Consider the following 18,892-nt stretch of genomic DNA (forward strand, 5'->3'; position numbering starts at 1 on the left):
ATGACCATCATATGTGAATAAAGTCCCCTCTATCTTTCTGACACCTTTAACAGGTTGGTGGGGAATTTGGGAACATTTGGTGGAGGCGTACTTGGGTATAATACCACCACATCATCAATTTGTATGCTGATTCACGCTGGGGCATGCTCTGGTATATCTTTGAGATGTTCCGCTATAGACGAGTCCACCCTTCAGGAATGTATATCCTCTACCAAGTGTGAAGCCCAGCGCGTCTGATAACTATGGGGCGTGGGCCGCTGAGAATGCGGTAAGATAGTATATGTATTGGAGATGAGGCCCTTCAAGCCCTCTAATTTACGTACCAGGTATTCAAAAGCGGTAGGCTGTCTAGTAGCTCCCTGGATGCAAGTCTGAGAGCCAAGCCAATGAAGTATCTGATAATTTTGCAAGCGTGCCTCCCCTGTGAGATGAAACTTTTGCTTACATTGATCAAACATGAGGAAGTAATTACCCTGGAAGAGGGCCTGAATAACCCGGCATTCGCCCACCTTTTAAAAGCCTGGGTTTGCAGTGCCGGGGGGGAACAGAGGGTTCCGCGCTATAGGGGTATTAGGAGAGGGGAATGTTGTCAGACTGCGAGGTATTGCAAGCTTATCTCAGATCTCTAGTCTTGTCTTTGTAGGGTTGGCTATGTAGGCGCTGCAGGATGCGCCCTGCCAGATCCCATACAAGTCCACCAGACGCCCTTTGTCCAAGTGGAACCAATGCTTTTCACGAGCCACCCATTCCGAGATCTATCGAAGATAAGCCCAATAGTATTTCAGAAGGTTGGGGCACACAAGTCCGCCCGGTCCCGAGGCAGCATTAAAATCTTGTTAAGAGATGTGTGGGCGGGATTTCCCCCATTTAAATTTAGTAAAGTCACGCTGTAGAGCAAGAATATCTGCCTGCGGTATGGGAGTGGGCAGGTTTTGAAAAAGATATAAGATTTTCAGGAAGAGGGAACGTTTTGATGGTATTGATATGTCCTAGCCAGGCAAGAGGTAGACCCTTCCATCTGTTCAGCTCTTCCTGGATGGCGTTCCTATATCTAGTGTCAACAAATAGGGGACAAGGAGGGTAAGTTTAGAGAGGTCCAGTGTACATACCCTATCAAATTAGTAATACAAAAAAGTACAAAGTTCCTCTAGGAGAGAAAGAAGAAAGAAAGTTAGACTGTCATGTCTCAGGGAAGGGGGGGAAACCCTTATTAGAACTAGGGCTCTCACACACCCAGCAAGCTAGGTGTCATGCTTCATCATTTGAGCCTGCCCCTCGTCAGGTCGGCGCTGCAATTCCTGACGGGCTCCCAAAAATGGGGCTCTTTGGCGGGGATCTTTTGTTCCTGCCGAAGGGTGCCGTGGGGGTAAGGGGCCCTAGAGAGTGTAGATGTAAAGTGTGTGTGTAAAATAGGTACTGTTAGTCCACAGGTGAAGTTTATTGAAGTGGTAAACGGCCTAATTAAAAATAATATAGATTGAGGTGGGTATAGGCACTAGTAATTAGGTAGCTAGTTGTGTATGCCCTACACTCAAGACGATCAACATGTTTCGTGCCTTGGTAGCCAGAAATTGGTCATGGCACTTCCTCAGGATCGGAAAAAGAAACTATCTACAACAAAGGTAAGTACAACTATCCACATACCTAACAGGTGCTTAAGAAGTAACCTGACAGGTGCTTGGGAGTAACCTATCGTACTAGCAAGGTAATCTTGCAACAGAGCCTGGCGGGAAAAGGACTCCAGAGTGGGTCCTGCGTCGGTAGACGCAAATGTTCCTTGACCTACCCCAGCCGCCGGACCTGGCATGAGTCATATCTAGGCCAGTTGGAGAAAGTCCAGGTCGAGAGTGTAGGGGTCAGGTCAAGGCCCAGGTATCGAATCTATACATCTGTCCATTTGTAACGCCCTGAACGTCTCAGGATCGTTTAACAGACACGACAATGAGGACGCAACCACTTGTGAAGGGTTAGTTCTTTTAATGAAGGCAAATAAAATACAAAGAACAAACAAAAGTTATAGTCACTGGAATCCTCCAGGCTAAGTACGTTACCAGCCCACAGCACGGATGGTCCTAACCGTCCTCTGCATATACGCCGATCCCGGCGTATGCCAACAGAGGGCAGAAATGAAATGGCCGACAATGCCAATCGGTAGGCTGTGAGGGGCACGAAGAGTGTTGGGGAGAATCGAGGAGTCAGGGAAACACCCAGCCGGGGTCTCTACCTGAAGGGAGCAGCCGCTCAACCTCTTCCTCAGACTGCACCGGGACGCGGAGTCACCTCCTGGTGATGCGTCACCGATACCCCAATCACAAGTAAGAAGACTGAACCGAGAGCAGCCGCTCGATCGATCCTGTGGACTTCCGAGTCTGTAACGCGGCAAACACCTCCTGGTGTGCGTTACAGCTGGCAGTCCCTGTGTCTCTGGTCGGGCTGGGAGTTACGACTCCTACCAGCAAAAGCGCCACTGCGCTTGGACTCAGCCGAGTCAAAAAGCGAAGCTCAATGGTTGACCGGTAGAGCTTCCGGGTCCTTCACAGGTGACGATGGGGCAAGACACGGCCCAGGGAGTAATGACTCGACCTACCTCCGTTCTTGCCTTACTGGAGCACCACTCCGGAACACTGCTCTTCACGAAGCAGGTACGTCGGTGTAAACACAATATCCGACAGCCTTGTACCTCCCGGTTCCTCCCTTTATAGGGCGTGTTTTCCTTGAGTTATGTAACAGCTCTCCTGTTTACATAAGGGCGTGTTTCCCTTGAGTTATGTAACAGCTCTCCTGTTTACATAAGGGCGTGTTTCCCTTGAGTTATGTAACAGCTCTCCTGTTTACATAAGGGCGTGTTTCCCTTGAGTTATGCAACAGCTCTCCTGTTTACATAAGGGCGTGTTTCCCTTGTATGACAGGAATTCTTGACAGTACATCCTCCCTCTCAGCGGCTCCCCACGGGTCCAGCGCTGGCAGGAAAACGCCGATGGAACAAGGAGACCGAGCGCGGAGCATGAACCCCTTCAGCCGGTTCCCATGAATGCTCCTCCGGGCCATAGCCTTTCCACGCAACCAGGTACCACAGCTTCCCCCTGCGCCATTTGGACGCCCGTATGCCCGACACTTCATACTCCACCTCCGACTCCACGCATACCGGCCTAGGTGTCCCAGACGGCTTGGAGGGTGCTGGTTTGAGCAATGATACATGAAAGACAGGGTGTATCCGCAATGACTGGGGCAAGCACACCTTCACGTTCACGGGACCCATACACTTGGTAATTCGATAGGGGCCCATGTACTTGGGATGGAACACACTGTTCTTTCGAAACCTCATGTTTCTTGTGGATATCCAGACGTAGTCTCCAGTGCGGTACAGTTGCCCGGGCCTTCTCTTCCTATCTGCCGCAGCCTTGTATCTTCTCTTGGCCTCTATTAGGACAGCCCTTGAGCGCATCAACGTGTCTTTTATGTGTGCCACCCTGTCCGCTGTGGCGGGAATCCTGTCCTCTCTGAACGGATGTAGAAATGGCAAGAACCTGGGATGTTGGCCATAGTTGCTATAGAACGGAGATGACTGTGTGGAGCTGTGAGTGGCGTTGTTATAGGCTATCTCTGCAACCCATAGCAAGTCGACCCATTCTTCCCTGCCCTGGTCCACAAAACATCGCAGATACTGTTTGAGCGTTTGGTTCAGGCGCTCGGTTTGGCCGTCCGTTTGAGGGTGGTAGCTGGTGGACAGGGTGGTCTTAACATGCAGCGCAGTGCACCAAGTCTTCCAGAATTGCGCAGTAAACTGCGACCCCCGGTCCGACACGATCACCCCAGGTAATCCATGCAGTCGTACCACATTCTTTAGGAGTAGTGACGCCAATTCCCCGGCCGTAGGGACTCTCTTGCAGGGGATGAAGTGCCCCATTTTCGTCAAGTAATCCACCACCACCAGTATTGCCGTCATCCCCTGGTCTACCGGTAGGCCCACCACGAAGTCCAGTGATATGCTATCTCATGGTCTATCCGGGGTCGGAAGTGGATGTAAGAGCCCTTGGGTTCGGCCATGGTCGGCCTTCATGGTAGCACACGTAGGACACTCCTGTCCCCACCTCCTGACATCCACTCTCATGGTTGGCCACCAGAAATGCCGTCCCATGCTAGCCACCGTTTTTTCAAAGCCCAAATGACCTGCGCATGGAGAGTCATGGCACCAGATGAATGCTTGTTTCCTTAGCCTAGGCGTGGGTATCAATAGGCACCTGCCCTTCAGGGGTATCCCGTCCTTCAGATGCCATTCTCTGTGACTGAGGAGCCACCTCCGCCATGCGAATGACCTGATCCCTCTCTTTATTCCCCTCAGGAAAGTATCCGGTTGGATAATCCCCAATACCATCCTCTGGGAAATGATGGAACGCTCGGTTGCAGGCAATGGTTCCTTAACTGCAGATTGACGGGACAGGGCGTCCGCCTTCCGGTTTTCCGTCCCCGGCCGATATGTGATGCGGAAGTTGAACCCCGCAAAGAAGATCATCCACCGCAGCTGCCTGGGAGAAAGGTGTCTAGTGGCCGTCATGAACTGTAGGTTCCGATGGTCCGTGTACACCGATACCACATGTCTTGCCCCCATCAACCAATGCCTCCATTCGGTGAAGGCGTCCTTGATTGCGAGAAGCTCCTTCTCCGCAATATGGTAGTTGCGTTCGGCGTCGTTGAGTTTGCGGGACATGTACGCAACGGGATGAAGCACCCCTGTGTCGTGGTTGCGTTGGGACAAGATAGCCCCCAGCGCCACATCCGACGCGTCCGCTTCCACCACGTAGGGGAGATCCGGATCGGGGTGAGCCAACACCGGCGCCTTACCAAAGGCGCTTTCAGGGCCTCAAAGGCTTTGTTCGCTTCAGGGGACCAGACAAACTCCTTGGACTTCCTCAGTAGCTGTGTGATTGGGGCCACCACTCCTGAAAATCCATCTATAAACCGCCTGTAAAAGTTGGCGAAGCCAATGAAACTTTGGACGTCCTTCACGCTTTGGGGCACCGGCCATTCTTTCACCGCCTTGATCTTTCGTTCTGCCATCTCCTGTCCCTCTGGACTCAGCATCACTCCGAGGAATTCCACGGATGTGACGTGGAAGTCACACTTGCTGAGTTTACAAAACAGCATGTTTTCCCTCAGCTTTTGGAGCACAGCTTTGACGTGGTGTACGTGCTCCTCCACACTGGACGAATAGATGAGGATGTCGTCGATATATACGACCACGTAGATATCCAACTCCTCTCTGAATACCTCATTCAAAAAGTACTGAAAGGCTGCCGGGGCGTTGCACAGACCGAACGGCATGACGAGGTACTCAAAAAGGCCGAACCTGGTCTTAAAGGCGGTCTTCCACTCGTCTCCGTCCCTCATGCGCACCAGATGGTATGCCCCTTTCAAATCCAACTTGGTGTAGATACGAGCTTTCTTGACCTGTTCCAGAAGTACACTGATGAGAGGCAAGGGGTACCGATTTTTTTATGGTTATCGCATTCAATGCCCTAAAGTCCACACAGGCTCTCAGCTCCCCATTAGCCTTCGGGATGAAGAAGAGTGGCGAGGCGGCCGGAGACTTGGACGGGCGGATGAATCCTAGCTTGAGGAGTTTATCCAGGTACCCCCGGAGATGCACGTTTTCAGGCTCCGTCAGGGCATACAGCCTGCCGCTGGGAACGCTGGCCCCTGGCACGAGGTCGATCTGGCAGTCAAACCGTCTATGTGGTGGTAGCACTTCCGCCTTCACCTCATCAAATACATCCTCAAAACTGTGATAAGCCTGGGGGAGAGCCACATCTTTTTCTGCCGCTGTAGCCACCGTCTGACTCCCGCTCTCATCTGCGTCAAGGGATTCCGTTCTTATTCCACAATGCAGGATGCAATACGGTGACGTCATTTCGATGCGATGTGTTGGCCAATCCACAAAGGGGTTGTGTTTCTGTAGCCACGGCAATCCCAATATGACGCCATATTGGGGCGCTCGGATGATGTTAAAATCGATTTGTTCCAAATGGTTCCTCCCATATCTCATCGGAAGGACCCCCGTGTGCTGTCCGATGGGCCCCGTCACCAATCGCCTTCCGTCTACCGCATAGACGTCTTCGGGTACTGCTTTGGGAAGAAGCACTAGCCCTAGCCTGCATGCCTCGTTGTGGTCCATAAACATGCCAGTGGCCCCTGAATCCACCATGGCCACAACGGGTATCCACTGGTCATGCACTCCCACGTGCACCGTGATAAACAGGTGTCGTTGTCCCTTAGTGACCGAGTTGGAAAGTGAAGGGATGGATGAGTGACTCCGAGATGCCCCTTCTCTGGTCTTGGAGTCCTCTAGTTTTCCGCCGGTATGTCCACCACGGCTGTTACCGACCGGTTGGCCCGATAACGTGACGTCTTCGGTTTGGCAGGGCATTCACGTACGTAGTGGCCTTTTTTGCCACAATATAGGCACAATCCTTGTTTACGGCGTGACTCTTTCTCCGTGGCTGTGAGGCTCGCTCGTATTGCGCTGATGTCCATGGGTTCTCCCTTGGCTGCGGTGGAAGTTTCAGGACTTCCCACCGTCACATAGGATGGAAGGGATTTTCCTTTTCTCCCATGATCCCCCTTTCTTTCACTTAGCCTATGTTCCAGCCGTAATACCAGGTTGATAAGGCCCTCACATGTCTTGGGTTGAGGGTCAATATGAGCCACGGCGTCCTTGAGCTCATCGCACAGCTCTTGATGGAAGAGCGCCGTCTGTTTAGCAACAGGCCACTTGGTTTCCGCAACCAGCCTTCGGAACGCGTTGAGATACTGCACCAGGTCGTTGGATCCCTGTCTCAACTCAAGCATTTCACGGTCCGCCGTGTACGAGTCAGCCCTTCTGTCGAATACCTTCAGGAATTCCTCGCGAAAAGCACCCCAATCACATAAGAGGGGGTCGTCCCTGCTCACCAGAGGTACGGCCCATTGTGCCGCGTTTCCAGCCAAATAGGATATAAGGAAAGCCACACGAGCCTGACTCGTGGGGAACGCCTTTGGTTTGCACGATAAATGTAGCGCCACTTGTGTGAGGAATACCTGCACTGTGTTAGGATCCCCACTGTACCTCTCTGGTGTTGCCAAGGGGATGGCTACCGGCATTTCCACTACTACCGCAGGGGTCTGGTTCGTGAGGGAGGTGCTGGGCGTGAGCGGGTCCAATTGGATAGCATCCAGTCTGGCTTTTACATCGGCTGTTTCTTGCCTAGAGGCAGCCACTTCAACTTGCATGGCCGCTAAAGCAGCCAGCACATCATCAAGTGTTGCCATGTCTGTTATCGACCGGGAGACAGTTAGTGTTATTAAGGTTGGATATTTTGTAACGCCCTGAACGTCTCAGGATCGTTTAACAGACACGACAATGAGGACGCAACCACTTGTGAAGGGTTAGTTCTTTTAATGAAGGCAAATAAAATACAAAGAACAAACAAAAGTTATAGTCACTGGAATCCTCCAGGCTAAGTACGTTACCAGCCCACAGCACGGATGGTCCTAACCGTCCTCTGCATATACGCCGATCCCGGCGTATGCCAACAGAGGGCAGAAATGAAATGGCCGACAATGCCAATCGGTAGGCTGTGAGGGGCACGAAGAGTGTTGGGGAGAATCGAGGAGTCAGGGAAACACCCAGCCGGGGTCTCTACCTGAAGGGAGCAGCCGCTCAACCTCTTCCTCAGACTGCACCGGGACGCGGAGTCACCTCCTGGTGATGCGTCACCGATACCCCAATCACAAGTAAGAAGACTGAACCGAGAGCAGCCGCTCGATCGATCCTGTGGACTTCCGAGTCTGTAACGCGGCAAACACCTCCTGGTGTGCGTTACAGCTGGCAGTCCCTGTGTCTCTGGTCGGGCTGGGAGTTACGACTCCTACCAGCAAAAGCGCCACTGCGCTTGGACTCAGCCGAGTCAAAAAGCGAAGCTCAATGGTTGACCGGTAGAGCTTCCGGGTCCTTCACAGGTGACGATGGGGCAAGACACGGCCCAGGGAGTAATGACTCGACCTACCTCCGTTCTTGCCTTACTGGAGCACCACTCCGGAACACTGCTCTTCACGAAGCAGGTACGTCGGTGTAAACACAATATCCGACAGCCTTGTACCTCCCGGTTCCTCCCTTTATAGGGCGTGTTTTCCTTGAGTTATGTAACAGCTCTCCTGTTTACATAAGGGCGTGTTTCCCTTGAGTTATGTAACAGCTCTCCTGTTTACATAAGGGCGTGTTTCCCTTGAGTTATGTAACAGCTCTCCTGTTTACATAAGGGCGTGTTTCCCTTGAGTTATGCAACAGCTCTCCTGTTTACATAAGGGCGTGTTTCCCTTGTATGACAGGAATTCTTGACACCATTGTACCGGGATCAGGTCTCGCAAGCCCTGGACCTCCAAGGCGGAGAGAGTAAGATTAAGGGCATGAGACTTGACAAGATTAATCCGGTATCCTGACGCATGTTCAAGGGCCCCCAGGAGAGTAGCCACTGCCGGGAGTCATGCAGATGGGGAGGATAAGGAGAGAAGGAGATCGTCAGCGAAGATGGAAGCCTTGTGTTCATACCCACCCATGGGGATACCCCTAATGTCCAGATCATTCTGTATGGCGATAGCCAGAGGTTCCACCACCAGGGCAAACTGGGGACAACGGGCACCCCTTTCTGGTGCCCCAGTAGAAAGGGATAGGGGCAGTGAGACGACCATTAAAACATATACGGGTAGTGGGTTTCGCATAAGGCGCTATCAGTCTGGAGGCCATTTCTGGGCCCAGCCCCACTTTCTGCAGCACTGCTCTCAGGAAGCCCCAATCTACCCGATCGAAGGCTTTCTCCGCGTCAAGGGAGACCAGACAGACAGGGATAGCCCAGAAACGCGCCTTTTCCACAAGATGGGCTATCTGGCGAATATTGTCTGCCCCATGGCGATGGCGAATAAACCCCACTTGATCGGAATCAATGGGACCTGGAATATTGGGCTCCAGTCAGTTGGCTAGAATTTTCGTGTTGATCTTCGCATCAGCTTTTAACAGCGCAATAAGACAATATGACGCGGGTAAGGAATGGTCTTTTCCTGGTTTGGGAATTAGAACTACCTCCGCTTCATTCATGGTTGGGGTGAGACCTGAGATGTCCGTGAAACTATTAAAAAGGTGAAGCAAATGATCTCGGAGCTGTGGGTAGAAGACCCGATAGAATGTGACTGGCAGTCCATCAGGTCTTAGGGTTTTACCAAGTGGTAGTTGCTTCAAAGCCTTGGCAACCTCATCACGGGTAATGGGGGACTACCAGTAGTTCCATAAAGTGGGGGTCAATAGGGGCCCAGGGGCAAGAATTGATAAAGGCCGTAACAGCTTCAGGAGAACAAGGAGTATTGACATAAAGGTCCCCGAAGAACTTCTCCAGTTCCAGGCCTTTATCCGCTTCTGATGTGGCCCATGAGCCATCTGGGCACCTGAGTTTGACGATACGCGCCCTCGCAGTCTGCGCTCGAAGGCGCCGTGCTAAGCACGCCCGTACCTTGTCCCCCCCATGTAAACCTTCTGCTTGAGGTTGAGTAGGAGTCTCTCCACCTTGTTACGGTGTAAAAGCATTTGACCGCGTAGTTCAGAAAGGCGGCGCTTATTGCGGAGAGACGGATGGAGATAATCCCTGCGTTCTAGGGTTTTAATATCTCTCAAGAGAGAGTAGTTTCAACCAGCCGAGCCTCCTGAGTCCAATCAATATAGATGTAAAGACTCCACGGACAGTAGCTTTAAAAGCATCCCATCTAATATCCTCAGGCGTGTCAGTGAGGGAGTTTGCAACAAAGAAGGCCTCGATTTCCTTTTGGATATCTGCGACATCCACAGGATCTCAAAGGACTTGAGGGTACAGCCTCCAACGGGGCAAAGACTCCCTATGTGGATTGGGGGGTTGGAGGGAGACCAGGACATGGGCATGATCCGATAAGGATATGTCAGATATCTCGGCACTGCTCAAAGCCTGTATCAAGGGGAGGGAGAGGAAGAAATGATCTATACAAGAGTATGATCGGTGGGCATGGGAGAAGAATGAAAAATTCCTAGAGTCCGGGTGGATATGTCTCCAAGCATCGACTAAACCTAAATCTGTGGTGGTATTTCTCAATGCCGCCGACATTGCCCCAGAGCATTGCTGCGCCTACGCAGTGCGGTCCCACTCGGGGTCCCATACTAGATTAAAATCTCCCCCGAGGATCATCGTTTGGGGGGGCCGACTGCAGGAACTCCCTAAGGTGTAGGAAGGCTTCTTGGTTTTGATTAGGGGCATATATGTTAACAAAAGTTCAAGGCCACCCGCCCCAAGTCATATGCGCCTTAATAAACCACCCACCCTTATCTGTCGTAACTGTGGGTCTCAGCTCACGCCAGCCTAATTTAAAGAAAATTGCAACCCCCCTGGTCTTGAAAGTTGAGCAGGCCCAAAATTGGGTTGAATATCTGGGATGGGACATAAGGTGAATATCCTTCGAAAGCAAGTGAGTCTCCTGTATAAAAATAATGTCAGGGTCCTGGTGCAGGAAATAGCGCCATACCTAACACCTCTTATTGGGGGGAGTTCAATCCCCTTGCATTCAAAGAGAGAAATCTAATGGGGTTAGTCATAGTGAGCGCAAAGGGAACCTACAACCCATGCAGACCACTCAGTCGCAGTGTGGACCCACGTCCCCTCCTCCCCCCCCCACCCCATGCCCTTCTAGCGAGCTGGAAAGATCATGAAACATTGACATGACCACCCATGTCCAAATTGACCCAACCAAGGCACCCTGGAGTACTCTCATACCCCCAGTCCCCAAAATGAGCGCATCCAATGGAAAAACAGTCCAAGAAAGGGGAGAAAAAAATAAAAAGTTCAACAACAATTGGCCAACTGGACCAGGCAATATCAGTCTTTCGAGAACAGCCGAAAGTCACTCAGGCGGGTAATTCCGCAAAAGTCACTCTCCTGCAGGACTCTGAAGTGGGGGTGGGGGGGGGGGGGGGGCATCAGTCATACAGAAATTTGTGGGCCACCACCATCCCGTGATAGTGTTAGAGGAAAGCAATGCGTGCTCCATCCACTGGGACATGATCAAGAAGAGCAATTGGAGGTTTGATGGTAATGACCTCCGGGGGCATAGTCGTCCTGTGCAAGAGAGCCAAATATCACACCTGGGTATATGCGGCGCCTCAGCCCTCCACCGACCCCCGACAGGGTCCAGGGTGTCTGCCCCTAGGCCGGCGCCGCACCTAATGAAATTCAAGTCATAAAGCATCCCATGGCAGGTCGAAGAGCTAGTGTTACCATGAAGCTTCTAGGCGGGGTCGAAGCTGTATGTTGCAAAAGAAAGTAGAAGCGTCCGTGAGCACTAGTTGTTAGCCACGCCAGGGAAGTTCCGAAAGCAAACGTATCAAATGAGTATCACTCTTTGTGGTCTGGCGATCGAGACGGAGGGGGGGGAAACACTCAGAGAATGAATGCGGTTTATAATGTCCTGTTTGGCCTGAGAGGACTCAAGTTCTTGCATGCGGTGCCTGGACTTGGGCGGCATAACTGTGGACCAGATCGGGCAGAGAGGCCCAGCTCGGCGCTCCCGTGGTGACAGCAAGTCCTCTCCCTCAGGCTCCAAGGGGAGTTGCAAGAGTTGTGGAGCTTCTCTCAGAGAGCGTCAAACAGGTTTGAAGTCCTTCCTCCGCCGGAGCGTAGCCGGAGCCAGGTCCTGAAATACTTAAATAGAGAGTCCATTGTATGAAACAGAGTTGATCCCTTTAACTTTTTTCAAGATAGCTTCCTTGTCGCTAAAGTAGTGAACCCGGGTAAGGATATGTGGGATGAAGTCCGATCGATTGTGAGGACCAAAGACTCGAGCTCTGTTGAGCAGGGGTGGCGTAGAGTCTTCGTTCTCCCTGATATCGTGTAGGAGCTCCGCTGTGGACGCCATAACGTCTCCTCCCTCCGTCCCCAATGGAACTCCTCTAATGTGCAGGTTATGTCGTCTGCTGCGATTTTCAAGATCTTCTTGTTTTGAGCTGTAAAGTGATATTTTGGTCCTCAATTTCTGTCAGCTTCCTCCATAGATTTTCGTGAACCTCCCCTCTAGTGTCCATGGTGCGTTCAAGGTCATCCATTCTACCTCCGATTTCTGTGACCTCCTCGCGAATATCTTGCAGCTCAGCCTTGAAGTCCTGCTTAAGAGATCCGATTTAGTCCTTTATTTCCTGCAAAAAGGACTCCATAAATGCCTGAGTGATCGCCAAGTCCGAGGAGGGTCTCCCCGAGGCTGGAATGGATGAGTTGCAGTCTTCCTGAAGTTGCGTGCCTATTTTAGACCAAAGAGACGTCACTGGGTTGTCCCGCGATGCGCCGGCATCCACATCCTTGTGTGCTTTGTTTTTAGGAGGCATGGCAGGATGACAGGCAAAGACAACGGGTCCAGCCGTAGAGAAGTATCAGCTCCCAAGGGAAAGGGTGGAGGAACGCAGGTGCAGTAGTTCCGTCCTGTGTTTCCCTGCTCTGTAGGCCGTCACCAAACCCTCTAGATCCTGTAGGCCAGGCCCAACCTCAACGTCAGTTAGGGTTTCGCAGGGGTTCAGGGTGCCACCATACCGTTCCCTCTCGTCCAGAAAGCCGCAGGTGGCAAGCGCAAATGTCTGAGCCTCTCAGGCGTGCTATCCCCCAGAGTAAATGACCCAGATCCGGACTTGCAGCTCAGAGCGCGTTCGTGCTATAGGGCCTGACCCCCAGGATGGCAGCGAAGAGGACTCCGAGGGAAGCCTTCAAGGGAAGTAGGTTCTCGGGCACGGCAGGATCTCCCTCAATCCTCCAGAGGCTCCTTGCAATGTCACCACCTCATGGGCAAGGCACCCTGCCCTGACCAGCTGTCTCAGGGGCAGCAGCGCTAAAACGCAGTAGTTGTGGAGAGAGTCACCATGCTAGTCCCTAGTGCCCAAGATGACTCTGAGAAGCTAATGCTGAGTCTGGGGCAATCCCAGTGCAATATGGGCGCAAATTTGTATCCCTGGTCTGGCAACTGCCAATCGTGCAGGCCCACTCATTGCTAAAGACAGTAGCACCAGAGTGCAGCAGGGGTGAGAGGATAAGTCACCCGGCTCCCAATGTCTAGAAGGCCCCGAAGAATGAGCGCAGATTCTGGGGGTCGTTCTGCCGCTGCACCTGCTCACCTGAAAGCCCCAGGTCCGGGCTCGCAGTCAGGAGGCCTTCAATGTGCAGGGCGTCGGCTCTGCAAAATGGTGACAGCACCAGGATGCGGCGGAGGTGAGGGGCACTTCCACCCGACCCCCAGCATCAAGGAGGCCCCAAGGGGCAGGTGCCAATTCCAGGAACTGCACTGCCGCGGCTCCCCCTCACATGCAGGGGCCGGGTCTGGAACCACAAGACAGCAGCCGTTCACGCCGCAGTGTCCAGGTCCTCAAGATGGCGGCCAGCGCTATCCCTGGAGAAGCCTCCGAGGCTCTCCGGCTTTCTGGCAGGTCCAGACCTCCCTTGAACGGGTAGAAAGCTCCACACACTTCCCTAGCGTATAGTCCAAGCTCACCGCCTTGTTAGCAGACCGAGTGGCAGGGAACAGCTGCAATATCAGGACGCGGTGGAGCGGAGACCCGGAGACGTGCGTCCTACTCCATCCGCGTCTTGGCCTCGCCCCCCTGGAATTTTTTTTAAGGTTTTGCCTGCACTGTGCTTGAGAAATCAATTGGGTTTAATATAACCTTAAAAGGGACTTACATCCCATCCTCGTTGCTCTTTTCCTGTGCATGACACCTACCTTTCCTCCATTTCTATTGGCTGTAGCATATTTTTCTGCATTTACCAATGGTTGTTCCTTGTCTGCTTCTCTTATTGGTTTCCCGCCGCCTCAATACTCTTATCATACGCTTTAGTGGAACTATATTTTCATAAAGTTTGGCCTTTTACTATTGCAGTATATTTTTATAACAATTTATCACCCGGAGACATTAAGTGATTTGCATAGAATCACAGGGTGTTGCGTGGCGCCGCTGAGACTTGAACTGGGATCCCCAGTTCTCGAGTCAGCAGCTCTGACCGCTGCACCACATCCTCTCCACTCCCATGTTATCTGTTAGGAAGCTTTCCTTCTCCCAGATGATGACTGATTGAAAACAGCTCTTTATTCATTACATAGGCGAAACCACTGCATTACCAATGCTTGTTGTTCTATGTGTTGTTGATGAAGCTTTCATTAGTTTTATGTGTGTTGTTTATATTTTCGGCAATACGCATATTCTTGCTGGTAGTTTAGCTTTGTATTTGCATACCTTTGTTTATTCTGTACCTTTGTTTTTGGAGACTTGTTTGCCGTGTTTAACCTAAAAGGGCACTCCGTCATAATTAAAACTATCCATTTGTGAAAGATTAAACGGTAAATGTTGGTAGCTTTTGTTTTGCATCGGCGATTCATCCATTTTGTAGCTTTTGCTTTTATTTATTTCAGTATTGAAATTTTTATAGTTTGTCAGTGTGCAAAGGCTTGGAAGTTTTACTGTTTTTTTTTTTTTGTGCATGTTTTTTATTTGTATTTCTTTATTTTCAGTATTATTATACCTTTGTATTTTGAGATGGCGTGCAAACGTTTTGAAGTTTTTTGTGTGTTGTTTAAGCTACACAGTCGGCAGGAACTTAAAAAAAAATGCCAGTATTCTAATTGCATTTTATGTTAATTCAGCATGTTAAGGCTTTGAAGGTTTCCTTATGTTTGTTTTTTGGAAACAATACAGCAAATCTTCGCTGGGCCTGCAGGCGACATTAGCAGGTCAGGGGGGTGATGACGTCTGGTCATAGGAAGTTGATTGGTGTATGAGGATGTGCTCTGTCGTGCATGTAGAGCAGGGGTCTACAATCTTTCCTGTACTGATAGCTACTCATGTTCAATGAAACGCATTGGGAGCTACTAGTGTTGTAATAGTGTGCACATCAGAAGACATTGCGCTAGTGGCCACTATAAGCAAGGTTACTACCAGCAGTCCTTTCGGTGCATCCGGCATGGTTGGCAACAGTAATGTAATCAAGGCTTTTTCCATATGGAATGCCTCTACGTGACTAATACTTAACAGCCATAGCTGCAATGCATCTGGTACCAAGGTAATAACATTAAAAAAATTCTCCTCGGTGGCACATGATTTATCACTCTAATAGCCGATTTAAATATATTTATGAAATTCGGCTAATTTGTTTCAAATATCAGATTATGAGTTCTGAAAATGAACACATTTGCAACTCTGAAACAAAATCTCAATTTTGCTAATTCAACCACTCAAAATGCTCATATAATAAGCTGTGTTGTGCAGAGGTGAGCTACTTTGAGGTGGCTGAAGGACTACTTGCAGCTCCCGAGCTACTCGTTGGAGAAGGCTGATGTAGAGTGTGTTAGTCGTCTAAGACCTTGAGGTGCAAGTGGTGTGAGTCCACTCCGTGCTGAGTGCATGGGTCTGCTCTATCCTAAACACATGACTTGTGATGGCCTGCTTAATCCAAGATTCATGAGGTATGAATATTGGCTGTGTCATGGACGCATTACTTCTGAGTGTCTTCTCAACCCTGGGAGTAAGGAGTGTGAGTGTTCATTTTGAACACTTTATGAGGGTTTACTCAGCCCCTCATGCAGAGGTTGTGAGTGCCCGCTCAGTCTTGGATACAAAGGGTGGGAGGCCCCTGGGCTTAAAAACATTGCTGTGTGAACTGCATTGATATAAATGTTGGTGTTTTCCTTTTCAGGCCCCAGTGACGGTGCGGCCCCAGTGGCATTGGTGGCCACTGGCCCAGGTTTTCAGTACAGAGGTTGAGTCACAAGAGGCCGGCAATGCTACTGCTACAGCCTCCACTGCCACCTTTGACACCACGTCACGCTACAAGGAGAAGCCGTGGGAGTACCTAACGAGCGAAGGTCAGTAATAACCAACTCATGCCCTCCAGAGGATCCATGCCACCTTCACTTGTAAATTTATGCGAAGACCTTCTTGTGCCGGCCATTGCCCCATCATGTGATTGTCAGTATAATCCACAGATACCCTCTCGCTCCTCCTACTCGTATCACTTTTCTTTTTTGTCATGTTACTGTCTGTTCCACACACATACAGCCTCTGTGGCCCTCCCATTGCCCCTTTCTCCTTACTCTCTCTAGTCCTCTATCCACTTCACAGCATGCCCTTGTCACCCGCCGGCTCCCTCACTGCCTCTTGTCCCTTCTGCAGTTCATTTTCACTTGTATTGCTCTGTCTATTCTTTCTGCAGCACATCGTGCCTTCATAACACCTCCTTGTTTTATCTGCAGACACTCATTTATTCAGCATGTCCTCGCCTTCCACAGGCCGTCTCACTGCCCCTTGTCCCTTCTATAGTTCATTCTATCACTTGTGCTGCTCTGTCAATCCTTTCTGCCTCACATTGTGCGTTTATAACACCCCACTGTTTTATCTGCAGACACTCGTTTATTCCCCAAAAGAACAGGGCTCTGATCCAGTCAGGTCAAAATGTAGGGAGGGATATATAATATATAATGCCAAAACTGTATACCCCACAAAGCCATCAATCTATATCCACTTTTGTAACACAACATCCACATGAATCTTGTGTGTTTGAGAATTTATCTCGTATTTATTTTGTGCAATTATTTTTATCAAAGTTTTAATTTTTCCTTCATCTACTCGTCTGCAATACAGATCATAATTGTCACTATACACAACATATAATCCGATTAACAAAAATTCATTCAACATAAGCATACATTGACGAAAAATATAAACACTTTTCTCGCACACTCTTTTGCTCGCACTCTCTTTTGCTCGCACTCTCTTTTGCTCGCACTCTCTTTTGCTCGCACTCTCTTTTGCTCGCACTCTCTTTCGCTTGCACTCTCTTTCGCTTGCACTCTCTTTCGCTCGCACTCTTTCGCTCGTGCACTCTCTTTCGCTCGTGCACTCTCTTTCGCTCGTGCACTCTCTTTCGCTCGTGCACTCTCTTTCGCTCGTGCACTCTCTTTCGCTCGCGCTCTTTCGCTCGCGCACTCTTTCGCTCGCGCACTCTTTCGCTCGCGCTCTCTTTCGCTCGCGCTCTCTTTCGCTCGCGCTCTCTTTCGCTCGCGCTCTCTTTCGCTCGCGCTCTTTCGCTCGCACTCTTTCGCTCGTGCACTCTCTTTCGCTCGTGCACTCTCTTTCGCTCGTGCACTCTCTTTCGCTCGTGCACTCTCTTTCGCTCGTGCACTCTCTTTCGCTCGCGCTCTTTCGCTCGCGCACTCTTTCGCTCGCGCACTCTTTCGCTCGCGCACTCTTTCGCTCGCGCTCTCTTTCGCTCGCGCACTCTCTTTCGCTCGCGCACTCTCTTTCGCTCGCGCACTCTCTCTCGCTCGTTCTCTCGCTCGTTCTCTCGCTCGTTCTCTCGCTCTTTCGCTCTCTCTTTCGCTCGCGCTCTTTCGCTTGCTCGCACTCTTTCACTCACGCACGCTCGCACTCTCACTCACGCTCGCACTCTTTCACTCACGCTCGCTCGCGCTTGCTCGCACTCTTTCGCTTGCTCGCACTCTTTCGCTTGCTCGCACTCTTTCGCTTGCTCGCACTCTTTCGCTTGCTCGCATTCTTTAACTCGCTCGCACTCTTTAGCTCGCTCGCACTCTTTCGCTCGCGCACTCTTTCGCCTGCGCACTCTCTTTCGCCTGCGCACTCTCTTTCGCCTGCGCACTCTTTCGCCTGCGCACTCTTTCGCCTGCGCACTCTTTCGCCTGCGCACTCTTTCGCCTGCGCACTCTTTCGCCTGCGCACTCTTTCGCCTGCGCGCACTCTTTCGCTCGCGCGCACTCTTTCGCTCGCGCGCACTCTTTCGCTCGCGCGCACTCTTTCGCTCGCGCGCTCTCTTTCGCTCGCGCGCTCTCTTTTTCGCTCGCGCTCTCTTTCGCTCGCGCTCTCTTTCGCTCGCGCTCTCTTTCGCTCGCGCTCTCTTTCGCTCGCGCTCTCTTTCGCTCGCGCTCTCTTTCGCTCGCGCTCTCTTTCGCTCGCGCTCTCTTTCGCTCGCGCTCTCGCTCGCGCTCCTTCGCTTGCTCTCTTTCACTCGCTCTCTCTCTTTCACTCGCTCTCTTTCGCTCGCTCTCTCGCTCGCGCGCTCTTTCCCTCGCGCGCTCTCTTTCCCTCGCGCGCTCTCTTTCCCTCGCTCTCTCTCTTTCCCTCGCTCTCTCTCTTTCCCTCGCTCTCTCTCTTTCGCTCGCGCTCTCTTTCGCTCGCGCTCTCTTTCGCTCGCGCTCTCTTTCGCTCGCGCTCTCTTTCGCTCGCGCTCCTTCGCTTGCTCTCTTTCACTCGCTCTCTCTCTTTCACTCGCTCTCTCTCTTTCGCTCGCTCTCTTTCGCTCGCTCTCTCGCTCGCGCGCTCTTTCCCTCGCGCGCTCTCTTTCCCTCGCTCTCTCTCTTTCCCTCGCTCTCTCTCTTTCCCTCGCTCTCTCTCTTTCGCTCGTGCACTCTCTTTCGCTCGCGCACTCTCTTTCGCTCGCGCACTCTCTCTCGCTCGTTCTCTCGCTCGTTCTCTCGCTCGTTCTCTCGCTCGTTCTCTCGCTCTTTCGCTCGATCTTTCGCTCGATCTTTTGCTCGATCTTTTGCTCTCTCTTTTGCTCTCTCTTTCGCTCTCTTTTGCTCTCTCTTTCGCTCTCTTTTGCTCTCTCTTTTGCTCTCTCTTTCGCTCTCTCTTTCGCTCTCTCTTTCGCTCTCTCTTTCGCTCTCTCTTTCGCTCTCTCTTTCGCTCTCTCTTTCGCTCTCTCTTTCGCTCGCGCTCTTTCGCTCGCGCTCTTTCGCTCGCGCTCTTTCGCTCGCACTCTTTCGCTCGCACTCTTTCGCTCGCACTCTCTTTCGCTCGCACTCTCTT

The 18,892-nt window shown here is 51.3% G+C and overlaps 1 protein-coding gene across 1 annotated transcript in view; it reads left to right on the forward strand.

Annotated features, from left to right (window-relative positions):
• MRPS18B (mitochondrial ribosomal protein S18B) overlaps window positions 1–18,892 on the forward strand; it is a 100,925-nt gene that overhangs the window by 5,254 nt on the left and 76,779 nt on the right. Inside the window, exon 2 of the mRNA XM_085636660.1 lies at window positions 15,768–15,936. Within this exon, the coding sequence (XP_085492786.1) occupies window positions 15,768–15,936 (169 nt within the window). The remainder of the gene's footprint in view (window positions 1–15,767; window positions 15,937–18,892) is intronic.

This window comes from Triturus cristatus, chromosome 1_1 (genome assembly GCF_964204655.1).
Source record: "Triturus cristatus chromosome 1_1, aTriCri1.1, whole genome shotgun sequence".
Taxonomy (NCBI): Eukaryota; Metazoa; Chordata; class Amphibia; order Caudata; family Salamandridae; genus Triturus; species Triturus cristatus.